Raw genomic sequence first — 13,588 nt, 5'->3', positions numbered from 1 at the left:
ATAACAGCTGACCTGAACAGCCCTTTATCCAGATCTCACTGTTCAGAGTCTTTGCTATTACCTTTTCAGCACTAACTTGGTCTTCACATAGCAAAAACCACAGGTTGACAGTATACATAAGAAGCATTAACAGTTTTTGCACATCTGCAAAAATCCAAGTGATTTGGATGATCTTGTTCTATGATACTCCATGTATATATTCTAAGTAAACAAACACTATAGCTTATGCCATATTGGTAATGTAAAATATGCAACTGATGCAAGCTTATGAAGGGCTTAGAGAAACTGTCATGCAAGGAGAGATGTGAAAAAATCTTGGTTAGATTTTTTCAGAGATCTTTTACATGGGGAAATTACTAGTAGGGCTATAGTGGTAAAATTATGCTGATATAACTCCCAGCGGGAATACTTTTATTCTGGAATGAAAATATATATCTGCATATAGAAACAGATATAATTATAGTGATATAAATATACTGCTATTGCTCTGTCAGTTGTAAATTTTCTTATGTAGACATGCTTGTAGGAGGAAGACAAAGAAGAGGTTTTACATTACAAATACATAAAATTTATCCTAGTCCATGTGGGAAAATTGGGTAACATAGCTGGTGCAGAATGAGTTATTTTTCAATAGCTAGTCCAGAACAGCTCCTCTTGTGGACATTCTAATTTAAAATAAATGCAACATAGAGGAAGCCCTTTTAAGTTTACAGGATAAATCCATCAAAAGTTAGGAGATGCTCGAAAAATAGTTGTTTGTTCAACTGTATGCAAATCCTATTAGAACATGTATTTCATTATACCAATATATTGTTGTGCGTAAAATCAAGCAATCATGATTTTTTTGCTCATCCTTCTTTAAGTGCATTCCCAGTGTAATTGTCCTAGGGATGTATCAGAATTACTAGTGCAACAGGTGGGCTTTTGTCCCAGGGTTTATCTGATTCACTAATCTGTTCCCCAGTTTGCATAACATTTCAGGTAGGAAGCTGTAGAGGAGTGAAGGATGGTCTTGCCTGAGGCAATGGAGGACTGAGGAGTTGAAGCCTTCTGTCTGCTATGTAATTCCAGTGCAACAGCAGGCAAATCACTTAAAAGAGATTTTTCACAAGTGCTCCCTCAATATCCAGCTTGAGAATCTGGACTTTAATTTACAGAAGAATCTGGTAGTCACAGTTGCAATTTTAAGTGCACTTTCATTGTGGAACTGTATCAAGAACCATTTGAAGACACAGTCTAAAAAATCATTTCCTACTTGACCTAGACTGGGTAACCCAAAAATGCTTCTTCCCTTAATATCTGTCTACTTCTCTGTGGATGAGAAGGGGAATACCCTCATCTTGTAGAAACACAAGAAAATAAATTAAGGTTTTTAAAAAACCAGAAGAGCTCAAGAGGAGATGTCTTTAGTGAAGAACTTTAATAGAGGTCTGGGGCCACACACTGAACAAGTAAAAAGGCAATACATCAATCAGTTTGTCTGCAATGAAGGACAGTTCATCCTGTTCACTGAACAAGGCACATGAAAAAGAAATGATAATCCACAGCTCAAAGACTCTGCTACACTGTGTTGTGGGCTGCTGTAATTCCAGCATTTTGTAGCTTCTGAGTGTTAATTTGTGCAGCTCTAAGGATGTTCTTTTAGCCCCTTTTTTTGCTTGGATAAATTTCAAGGTTTTTACAAAAGCAGAATAGTAATGTACATCAGTCATATGGTGAGATAATATTTATGTTCATAGCTAGAAATAGAATATGTGTTGAATGGATGGAAAAGCTGATAGTTTTGTTATCATCTTGTTGGTTCTGCTCTAAAATAAGCATGCTGTGCTTATGGATTTGGCTGAGAGCAGAGCAGTATGAGGCACAGGAATATCAATTTGGGCACAACTGGGAGATACATTAACGAACATACGACTTTTACTTGATCCTCTCAGGCTTGACTCCATCTACTACTTGTCTTGTTCTAGTGCCATTAATTCTTCACACTGTTCTCCACGCAATCCGCTCTCCCTTTGCCTCCATGCTTTTGTTCCTCTAGTTTTCTCCCTGCAGTCCTTTCCTCACAGTCCATCATTACCCAACTTCTCTTTCCATTTCAGTTCTCACTCAGTCACTGTCTCCAGACCATATCTGTACTCTTTTACCAGCCTTTTTATTAGGTAGCTTCTATCCTCCTTTATCTTGTTTTATCACTAGTGCCACCTCTTTTTCCCTATTTTCTTTCCTCTACCACAGTGAGTGGTACTACTCTGCACAGTCAGGCCCTCTCTCCCTCCACTCCAAACTCTGATCCCTGCTCTTTAATAGTCTTCCAGTTTGGTTTTTTCCTTCTATCATCTTTTTCTTAAGACTCAAGATTAATTTTTGCCCCCTCTGAATCCAAATCCTGCTGACGCCACTCCCATGCTTCCCAGAAGCCATCAGAGGAGTGTGAAAAATAATCACAAAGAAGAGCGTCAAGTCAGTCTCCCTGTCCTTACTGCAGTTCTATCATAAAGCAGCCCAGAGCTACAGGCATAGGAAACTTTTCATACAGTCAGACCGACAAAGGAGTTGTACTAGGAAATTAACTCACTGAAATTCAGATCTTAAGAGTATTCCAAAAGAAAATGTTATTGATAGGATTTTCCTGGAAAAAATTACATGTTAAACATAGTTACACATAAATAAAAACTTGTGGAGTTGTTTTGAGTTTATGCTTCTAGCTTCATCCAGTGTCTGGTATTCAAGACTAACAGAATGAGTAGCGTGAGGAGCAGATCAACTCACTTCTGCCATTCATATAGCAACCTTACACAGACAGAAGCAAACCGGTCATCTCAATTATCCTTAAAGATTGTCCAGCATGCTTCTGAGAGCATGTAGCCAACCATAAACTGGAGCTAATACTGCATGCCTAAGCCTGCTTGAGCTGCCACATCAGGGACAATGTTGCAGGGCACAAGAGAGCTACCTTCTGTTTTCTGTTAATGTGGAAAGAGCCTACAAGAAAGAGGAAAATATGGGCAGTTCAGTAAGGAAAGATCAAACCACCTGTGTAATGAAACATGAAAATCAGACAAGATCCTTTATAGCTTTTCCTTCTCGGCAATACTGCTTCACCAAATAGTATTAAATGACCTTCATGAGTTTGACAATTGTTTCATGTGACTGAAAAGCCATATGCACAAAACTGTGGCTGCACATGAGGATATAGACAGAAAGTCATCCTTGTTTTGCTTCTTTACAGAACCTGATCAGTTTCTAGATGCAGATCCCTGAAGGGCAGGAGCGCATCTTTGTCAAGCCTGTGGCCTTCTTAACATCCAGCTCCAACACTGGCTGCAGAACTTTGTATGAAAGGCCTACAATTGAAATCCAGTGTCTGAAAGTCCATTTAAAGTCTTTCAGTGGGATGAGGCGGGAAATGGGTTAGTGTTTCTGAGAGAAATCCTGAGGCATGAGGGCAGCATGAAACAATTTGTGGCCTCCTGAACCTATCTTTGATTTCTTTATCAGGTAGGAATATTCTTTCCTTTTCCTAGTTCCTTACAAAGGAAGTCCAGACCTCTGGCAGAGGTTCTGGAGTTGAGTACCTTGGCAGAGATTTGCTATATTCCAGAAATAATTGCTAAATATAGCAAAGTTCATATAAAACTAGTCAGACTTTTTCAGTTAATCAAATTGCATAGAGCATCCTAACTTCAGCAAATAATTATTTGGGGCAAGCTTCTGCACACTGACTGCAAAGAGACTAACTCTTTTACAAGACATTGCCTCACATCTGAAAAATTAATAAGTACAATGAGAAAGTCATAGGAACTCTCTTTGTTAACTTTAGTGTTCCATGTTCCTTGGGTTTATTCCTTTTACTTTTCATTCTAGTAATATTTTCTGTCTGATTTTGCTTTTTTTTCTTTAATGTGTTTCTTAATTTCAAAAAAGTGCATTTCCTTACTTTTTAATTTCTCTTTCTTTTTTTTTAATTTCCTGTCCTTTTTTTTTCCTTTAGGTTATTGTCTTCTTTATAACTTTTCCCTTTTCTGTCATAATCACCCCTTCATCCCTAACCAGCAACAAGTGCTAATTATTTTAAAGACCAAATGTAACAGCTATTTCCAAATAAAAGATATTTTAAAGTAAGTTCTGTCTAAGCAAGGACTGCAAGATTCATCTCTATTCTTCCTGTCCCTTCTGTATGATTCCTTTGTATTGTCCAATCCTATTTGTATTCTCTTTTGTCTTCTTTGTTTTCTCTTCATTCAATTCTACATCATTATTCCTCCCTTTTTCCATTTCATTTTCCTCTTCTGTAATGCATCGCTCTGCTCATTTCTTTAACTTTTCCGCCGTATGTTCTCTTTGTGGAAATCACTGGCTTCCCCTTGTGCTCTGAGACTTGTGTCCCCATGAAGTTCCTTTCTTCCTTCCAAACTCATTTTACTTTCATCTGTTACTATAAAATTAAAATGCCTCCCATAAACAAATTATTCTTCTTTTTTTTTCCCACTGAGCTCCACTCCATTTTCCATTATCAATGTTTTGTCCTGCCTTTCTTATCCAATTTACTTTCCATTGGACCTCCTCAGCCAGCTATTTCTCCTCCTGTCTGACTGGGGAAATCATCCCCCTGTAATCCCTCCTGTGGCAGAACTCTGTGCAACAGAAATTTGGTTTCTCCTTCAGGGTGCACTGATTTCTCTGCAGCAGCTCTTTCCCCTAACTATTAAAACCACAGCATATTTTCACTCAACAACAAATTCACACAGGATTTTCAGAAGAGTTCAAAAGTGGGAGAAGTATTGCCTTCAGTAGGAAAAAACAGATTTCAATGCAGGAGAGCTTGTGGATTTAATTTCTTCCATACTGCTCATCTACCTTCAACATCCACCAGGACAGCTGGTGGAATTTTAGCTGTCTTCCTTTCTGTTACATGTACCCATATCCTCTGAAATGGTCCCAGAAAACCCTCTTACCTTTCTCCAGTAGTTTCATAGACAGCCATTGTTTTCTCATGCAATAATATAAACTTGGAGTCTTGAAATGCTGTTACTGTAGATCCCAAATACTCAATGGGTTTGGTATTCTCTATTTTCCTGTTTGCACTGGGTGGCCTTCCCTGGGATAGCCACTTAATTTAAAAAGCATAAGCTACTCTTCCTAAAATGTGAAATGCACTATATGTTCAACTGTTCTGAGAGCCCAGAACTTGTTAAAACAAAGTCCATAATCTATTTGAATATGTTTATGTGTGTGCATATATTATACCACACAGTCTAAGACTGTACAGATGGCATTTTAATGCGGTAGAGTAAAACAGACCAATGATGATATCAATAGAGTGGTCTTCATAGCACTATTTGTGTTTTAGGGAGGTGACAGAAAACAAGATCTGTGGATTTCAAAGGGCTTTGAATCACACCCAAAGTAGAAGTGGTTCCAATTTTGTACAAATGCTATTTTCCCTAGAGTTCAAGATAAAACACTTCAGTGTTTCAGTCCATCTGTTAGTACTTTCCTGTTGCCAAAGAAGCTATGAAAGAATGAAGCCTTTTTCTCAACAGATATTCCACTATATACTACATTCTACTCCTGTATTACTGAAGAGCATCACAGTTTTTTCTCCTCTCAAGTAGAGCTCAGCCTAATATTTCCCTCATCCAAGTGCCACAGGCAGGAAAGGTCTTTCCATGGTGTTAACTGTTACAACAGTGCCAGATCATTCTAGATCCAGCAGAACTTGACAGAATTTCTCTATAATCTCTCTAAGATCTCTGCAATTAGTTTTCTTACTTCTCTTTTTATTCCTAACAGGAGTTGGGGAGCATTACAGGTGCCAGGTGCCATAGTTTGCTACTTTTCGAGTTCTCTAGGAACACCTGAATTGTCCTTTGTCACATATCTAACAGCCTTAGTCAGAGGACTTAAGGTAACAGAAGGAAAGAGGTGAGGAAGGCCACAGTTTTAGTGTACTTCACTCAGGGGATTTTTTGAGGCCAGTATCATTTATGATATTTAGTACAGAGACGTAAAGAGTAGATAAGTCTTCAGCTCCCTTCTGTGTCTCTGAAATTCAGAACTGGTATGCTAGATAGACTATATGGCATAAGCAGGAAAATTACATGCTTCTAAAGACAATTACTTTATAAACCTGAGAGGCCACTGTCACAGCACTTAGTCCTAAAGTACACAATATGCACCCTGGCTTTGTACTGGATCAGTGCATAGGTGTACAGATGACCACAAGTACAGCAGTGAGAACAGCAGAGATGTTGTGAGTGTAAAGTATTGTTGAAACAAGGTTCAACCTATGTGCATGTTTATCTGTGCATAGTTCATGTGGTCCCTGGTTGCATACACACAAATTTTAAAAATATTACTGCCATGTGTGTTTCTTACACTCAAGCAACAGATAGATATAGGCTAAATTTATATATCAGAAAACCCTTTTCCCTCTGTCTATTATTGGACAAAAAGATTTTTTCATAGGATATTTCCATGATAAGGAAATTTTAAACCAGGCTTATAAACCCCTGAAAATAAAAGCTTTGCTACTGTAATGCTGATAAGCCCTCACTATAGCCATACTAGCAGGAGCCATTCTAATACAGGGTTCAGAATTGTAATGTAGTCTAACATTGTCCTTGGACAACTGCTTGCATTTACAGAAATTGAGGGGTTATTGTGCTGCAAACTTTTCACCTCAGCGTCTGAGGAATGAGGTGAAGAACAATAGAGATGTCTCACTGGGAGAACGGCTTCACTACATGCAGGATTGCACAACACTTTGAAATCTTCTACCATCCCAGTCCCATGCTGTCTCTGACTTGGCAAACACTTCCATTTAGTCAGGGATCAGTAGCTTGGGAGGGGGGAAAGTTCCATTCTCCAGCTGTTGTGTCATTTCCCTTGATAAGTCCTAAATTGACCAAGTTATCCAGCTCCAAAGGAGCTTTTCTGTGGTAGACATGCTTTATTATGTGCCCTTTCAGGGACAAAGGCTTCTGTGTCAGTAAACTGCTATAGAGAGGAAGGACAGATTTATTCTCACAGCATCATAAGCATTATCTTCTGAGGGGCTAATGTAGAAGTAAAATAACTGTGCAGCATTACCATCCGAAATCAGTGTTGTTGCTCCTTGATTATCGACCTGATGGGAGGCAGAATAAAAAGCTTGAAAGGCTGCTTCTCAGAAGGGAATATTTTAAAAGATTATTTTTAAATTAAGGAGGTTTTAAAGGCAGAATTTTGTTTAGGCTTGTTCATTTGCTGGGTTATTTTGGACATTCATGTGTCAGTTTAAATTGGGTATTGTGTAAAAAGGAAGAAATAGTTGTGAATCTCCTTATTTGGCATTACCTTTAGATAAAGCAGAAAGACTTGATTTCAAGCTAAAAAATCCAAGCAGCTCATACATATATATAGCCCTCCCCACAGGCTGGATATAAATATAGTAACACCAACCTTCTTTCGCTGCATGGTAAGAAGGGAAAACAGGGAACAAGACTTCTCAACCCAGAGAAGACTTTGCAAGGCATAAATGGCAGTGAGGAGCCCAGTCACACCCTCCCTCTGAGGTTAGCTGGCCTTTTTCAGGAGTTCAGCAACAGCATATCTTTGAAAATCTTCCACCAGCACCTGCAGCCCAGTCAGGATCTTAGCAATCTGAACATGCTTCATAACACACCTGACAAGGCCAGTCTGTTTCTGTTTGGGGAAGAAGAGAAAGGGATCAGTATTAAAAAAATTGAACTTGAAAGCCTTGACACTGAAAACAGCTGTAAGCCTGTCCTACCGATACGTGATGCAAAGAACTGACATGTTTAAAAAATATCTCAACAGATCCTCAGACAGCCTCTGGGGAGGTGGATGGGGTAAATCTGGAAGAAATACGAGAATTTGCCAAAGCTTTTAAAATCCGGCGCCTGTCCCTTGGCCTGACACAGACTCAAGTTGGCCAAGCCCTAAGCGCCACCGAAGGCCCAGCCTATAGCCAGTCTGCCATCTGCAGGTAACAAGTTACATCATAAACTCTCCTCTTCTCTCTTTGTTCTTCATAATGATCCAGTTTGTTGTAATGAGCATGCTTGTGTTTGAGTCTCATGACTTCAGAGTATATTATTTAAACTGATGTTTAAATTAGCCAATAATGTTGTTACCTAACATATAAATTGTTTTTATTGTGTATATTTAGAGTGATTTTGGTCTCTTTTTTTCCCCTCCTTTTTTAAACAAGTGAGAAACAATGTTCCTAGTATAGAGGCTTAATTCCATAGATGAGTGGGAAATCCCATACTGGATGAGCACCAGGTGACCCTCTTCATACTGTGCCATTTTCTACAGATAGGGTTACTGAACAAATATTTCATGGCTGCATCCCTGCTAAGTTAAAACCTGTATTACTGTGGTTAGCACTTCACATAGAGGATGTTAATGATGATTTACCTAGGCAACACAGAAGGGAAAAAATAGCCTTCCTGCTATCTTGCAAACCAGCAGCTATTCATCTTTTATCACCCAAATATTTACTGAAAAAAACTGGCAAATCCATGTATGCAAAGCAGCAGCACTCTGTCCTAATCATAAGAAATAATAGTACAGTCTTGACAGAGTTAAAGTATAAGCAAACACCTTATATGCATGTATGTGTGTTACAGTAATCCCATGTTTATGCATGAGGTAACAAACACACTTAGGTAACAGCTTTTTCCTCTTGGGCAATGCCTTATAGTCCTTCTCCATCAGTGAAAGCCAAGAAACCAGCTCTAAGCTCATTTAAGTGGATTTTGTTTTTGGTGATCCATGAAATGCTCTGTCTTTTTATCTGCTCTTTATACTTTTAATGTATTCCCCATAGAACGGAAGTGTACTTTTCCTGCAGTTAAAGACTAAGGTTATAAATAACATCAGTATGGGGTAGTGTGCTTGCAGCTCACATTTTGCTCAATGATTTTCCATAAAACCCATTGATTGTTGTTAAATACAAAAAGCTCCATAGGATCCTCTCACTTCTATGGTCTCCCCTACTGTTTTTTCTTATAAGATACCTCCCTGTAGAAAATAACCTTTATTCAGTCTATACAAGGATACTACTGCTGGGAAATTTGTTTCAAGACTTGTATGTCGTTATACCAAACATGTCCTGCAGTAACAACACTAACAAGCAATGCCAATGATATGAATGCTATTGCTCCCTATTGCTAAGGATTAATTTTGATTTTGTACTTTTTTTTAATTTCTTTGTGGTCAGTTGGTAAAGAATGCCTAAAATGGGTGGAGTTTTTAGCAACTGACAATTTTTTGTAGCCTTAAGTTACTGTTTATCATACTATACTTTAAAGGGACACTTTGCAGTTTCCTTTACTTTTGTCTCATTTGCTGTCTTCTCATTTCCTCCATCTTCCTCACACTTTGAGAAAGCGCTGGGGATGGTGAGACCTTTTACAGAGGGCTCCTGGCAGGGGCAAGTTGCTCAGAACATGAGATTGGGTGCAAGAGCTGGTCCCAAATACTTGCAAGGTTACAGTTTTTTTAGTTTTCTTTGCCCGCCTCAGACAGACACCATTTTGGGCTGTAATTACATGCTATGACTGTGCATGTTTTGTTAAGCACCAAGACAAGCTGCTTCAGTGGCAGCATGTGTTCCTCAGAAATAGTAGATTTAACTTTCTTTTAATTGTAACAAATTTCAGCATGAACTCCAGGTCAATGGAAGGGGCAGTAAGGCAAGCAATTTGAGCAACCAACTTGAAGACAAATGTAGAACCTCCTGATGGCCTGTGCAGGTCATATGAGCAATATACCACCTTGATATGTTCTGCATGCAAATAGCAGCATTTTCTTTAACTTGACACAATACATTCTAAAACATCCTTCAGCCTGAAATATCACTGGACACCAAGGAATGACACCTTGCAGTCAATACCACGTTAAGATGTCAGGCACCAGTTACAAATTCTTTGGAGTATTATTATCTGAAATTATTCTTTGTCTTATTCTTTCTTTGTGAGAAGTGCTTTGTTTCTTGCTGGAATATTTTTTGCTGCCTCCACATGCTGAATAGAGACACTAAAAATGGCCAGCTACGGTCACCAGGTTTCTTTGCACAAAGGCATTGATTCAGTTGGTCTCATCTCCAGAGCACTCTGCGATTAGTGGTGGTGGTGGTGCTTCAGCAGCACCTGGGCTGGAGAACATAGCAGCAACATCCAATAATTGTTGCCTTTCTGCAGCATTAACTACCACAACATGCAGAGTGGACAGAGCAGAGTGGACAGAGCAAAGTGGGAAAATACAAATGGGTGGCACCAGAGATTTGGGTTAAGATTTTTTAATGTGTAGCAAAAGAGGATGAACTCAGTAAATGAAAAAAACAATTACTTATAAAACTTGAAATGTGAACTCAGCTCTTCTGCTTGTTTTTGAAACTATTAAAGCTTTGTGTGGCTGCTTTTCCAGATGTTTTATAATACTTGTAAAATCTGGTTTGGCAAAAGATTTTTGATGGCAAAATGATATATAGAAGACCTCATTTACAGGAAATGATATTCTGGTACAGTTTACAGAAATACCACAATAAACTCAGCTTGGTGCCACAGCATATTAGTAGACTGTTATGCTGGTTTTCATCTGGAAAACACGAGTCTGTCTTTGCACATTGTGGGGACAGCAAGATAATTGCAAAGTGTCCAGCTGTTTCAGCTGAACACTGCCGTGGCTATGGGATTTTTTTTTCCAACCCAGAAAAGTGATATAGCATTAACTTATAAACAGTGAAGATTGCTGAAAAATGGAAAGGAAACCTGATATTCAGAGACTAGTGTTTACCATTGGTTTTTATTATTAAAGCTGTGGTGTTTGGATTGGGAGGGATAACAAAAGGATTAAGCACAAAGACAAGATGATAAAAGCAATTGCCTTGATATCATTTCCTGTAATTAGACTTAGTCTCAAGGGTTTTGAAGATCATCAGAAATATGAAAATGCGATTCTTAACCTGTATTATTTAGTGTACTTAGAATTTTGTTGTAGTGCTCATTTTGTGTTAGCTTAAATATCTAGCTATATATAAATATATATATATCTATATCTATGTATAGATATACTTATAGATATACCTATCTGACAGTTTTCATAATCTATTGTAAATTATCTCTGCCAGTCAATTAGTCAGGCAGGCAGGAAGTCCCACCCTGGCAGAGCATCAGTGTAAGACTCTTCTTTCTCAATTTTCCCTCAGACACACCATCCTGAGAAGCCACTTTTTCCTACCACAGGAAGCCCAAGAGAACACTATAGCTAGCAGTCTGACAGCCAAACTGAACCCTGGCCTTTTGTATCCTGCCAGGTTTGAAAAGCTGGACATCACCCCTAAAAGTGCCCAGAAGATAAAGCCGGTGCTTGAGCGGTGGATGGCTGAGGCTGAGGCCCGCCATCGAGCAGGGATGCAGAACCTTACCGAGTTTATTGGGAGCGAACCATCCAAAAAGCGCAAGAGGCGTACCTCATTCACGCCACAAGCCCTTGAAATCTTGAATGCCCACTTTGAGAAGAACACGCATCCCTCTGGGCAAGAAATGACAGAGATTGCAGAGAAACTGAACTATGACCGGGAAGTAGTTAGAGTTTGGTTCTGCAATAAGAGGCAAGCACTGAAGAACACAATTAAACGTTTGAAACAACACGAGCCCGCGACGGCAGTTCCTATGGAGCCTTTAACAGACTCTCTGGAAGAAAACTCCTAAAAACAAAACAAAACCAAACCAAATCACACAGGAAAAAACCCCACACCAACTGAAACGTGTCCATTTGAACTCTGTGAAAATAACTATTCATCACCCTTGTAAGTAAAAGACTGAGAAAACTACAAGAAGGACAGAACAGTTTATAATTGTCCGTGGGTTTTCCTATTTAAAAAAAAAACAAAAAAAACAAAAAAACAACAACAAAAAAAAAAAAAAACCAAAAACAAAAAAATACACAACACTTAGTGTGTGTGCGGTAGAATTAGTTCCCAAAAAACCCGAAAAAGCCAGTTTTTTTTAATGGACTTCAAGTAAACCAAATAACGGCTTAATTTTTTCTGTATATTATGAAAATATGAACACATTTTAAGGAAAAACAAAACAAACAAAAAAAAGAAAGGAAAAAAGAAAAAAAACTTTTATCTGTTTAAAAGAGAATACAAGCCTGCCACCTGGAGGAGTGATTGTAGCCTTTCAGGTATCAAGTGCTGATTCACTATGAAAACTATTAACCAAAGTCAGAAACATGGCATTGCAAACTAGATTGTTAGTCTACTCTTTTATGAGTGTAAAATTGTGTTACAAATTTTTACATTTGTATTTTGCAAAGAGGAAAACAACAGGATTAATTTCTCTCATCCTTGTTTTCACCCCCTGCAGGTGTGTACAAAGTCATTCCGTAGTTGTCACCTCATTTTCTTTTCTTTTCTTTAACAGTTTTGCAATCTCTTGGTGTTTGGGTGCCAAAAATAATTACTTTTTATTGTGATTTGTGGGGTTTGTTATTTCTCTTCTAAGCGTGTAAGTCTTGGTTGCATTTCTTTTTCTGTTTTTTTTTTCTGATTCTATTTGCTGCCTCCTCCCTTCCATCTCATTCTCCACCCCTTCCCCAACCCCCCCAAACCTAGTACTGTTTAAAGAATTTTAAAAAGAAAGGTGAAATATTTTATGTTGATATGCTGAAATACAATAGAGGACAAAGAAGGATTAGGATTATGTCTGATGGACTGTCAAGCCCACACTGAACATTGTGCTTTTTGTCAAATGTGTAGCTTGAGATTTCTCTGTCCTTTGGCCTGGAGAGGTTACCAAAATTCATTTTGTAGTATAAATATAAACTGCACACTTGGTAGAGTGCTGCATCTATATTTTGGTTCCATTTGAAGCAATTTCTCTCCAAAGTCTGCTAGCCAAAGAAATTTCTTGAGGTTTTGATGAAAACAAATGGACAGGCTGAGAAGTTATGAGGTTGTTTTGATCATCACATCACTATGGACAGGCTGAGACGTTATGAGGATGTTTTGATCATTACATCACTATGGACAATTTTGATGGTAGTGCTCTGTTCCTTCTGGCTTTTTTTATGCCATATTGATGCTTGCCCTGTTGACTTCTTCAGTAGGAGGATGTGCTTCTGCAGGTGTTTGCTGAGGTCACTGTCTAGACTAAGCAATTGGGACATAGGAAAAACCACAGAATATCCCTTGATTATATAAGGTGGGTCACCTGCAATATGATTCAGGTGAACTGATTTTTCTTTAAAGACAGTATATCTCTGTGGCTTCCATTCTGATTGGACAAGCATCTGCTAAAATACTATGGTCATTGGACCTACAAGCACACCAAGGCTCAGAGGGAAAGAAAGGTGTTGCAAGTTCTTGATGGGGTGTGGGCTGACCTGTGAAGGTCATCTGCAATCTTCATCTTCTGCTCAGTTATGCTCAAGCCTTTGGGATTCTGCCCACTGTTAGGGTAGAAGCTGCATCTTGATCAGGTCTTCCCAAAAGATAACATCAGATATTTGGTTCAGCTCACTGTAGAGATGGTAGAGTAAAATTCTGCTGGTGTAACTCCTGATTGCATGC

At 38.6% G+C, this 13,588-nt stretch overlaps 1 protein-coding gene across 1 annotated transcript in view; it reads left to right on the top strand.

The window, feature by feature from the left end:
• POU6F2 (POU class 6 homeobox 2) overlaps positions 1–11,723 on the top strand; it is a gene marked incomplete at both ends in the record, with an annotated part of 331,543 nt that extends 319,820 nt beyond the window's left edge. Inside the window, 2 exons of the mRNA XM_082293405.1 lie at positions 7,822–7,990; positions 11,219–11,723. Of these exons, the coding sequence (XP_082149531.1) occupies positions 7,822–7,990; positions 11,219–11,723 (674 nt within the window). The remainder of the gene's footprint in view (positions 1–7,821; positions 7,991–11,218) is intronic.
• Positions 11,724–13,588: the final 1,865 nt, after the last annotated feature.

This window comes from Coloeus monedula (assembly GCF_965178545.1).
Source record: "Coloeus monedula genome assembly, chromosome: 1".
NCBI classification, from domain to species: domain Eukaryota; kingdom Metazoa; phylum Chordata; class Aves; order Passeriformes; family Corvidae; genus Coloeus; species Coloeus monedula.
Note: the sequence above shows the minus strand (reverse complement) of the source record. Positions and strands in the feature narration are given on the sequence as shown.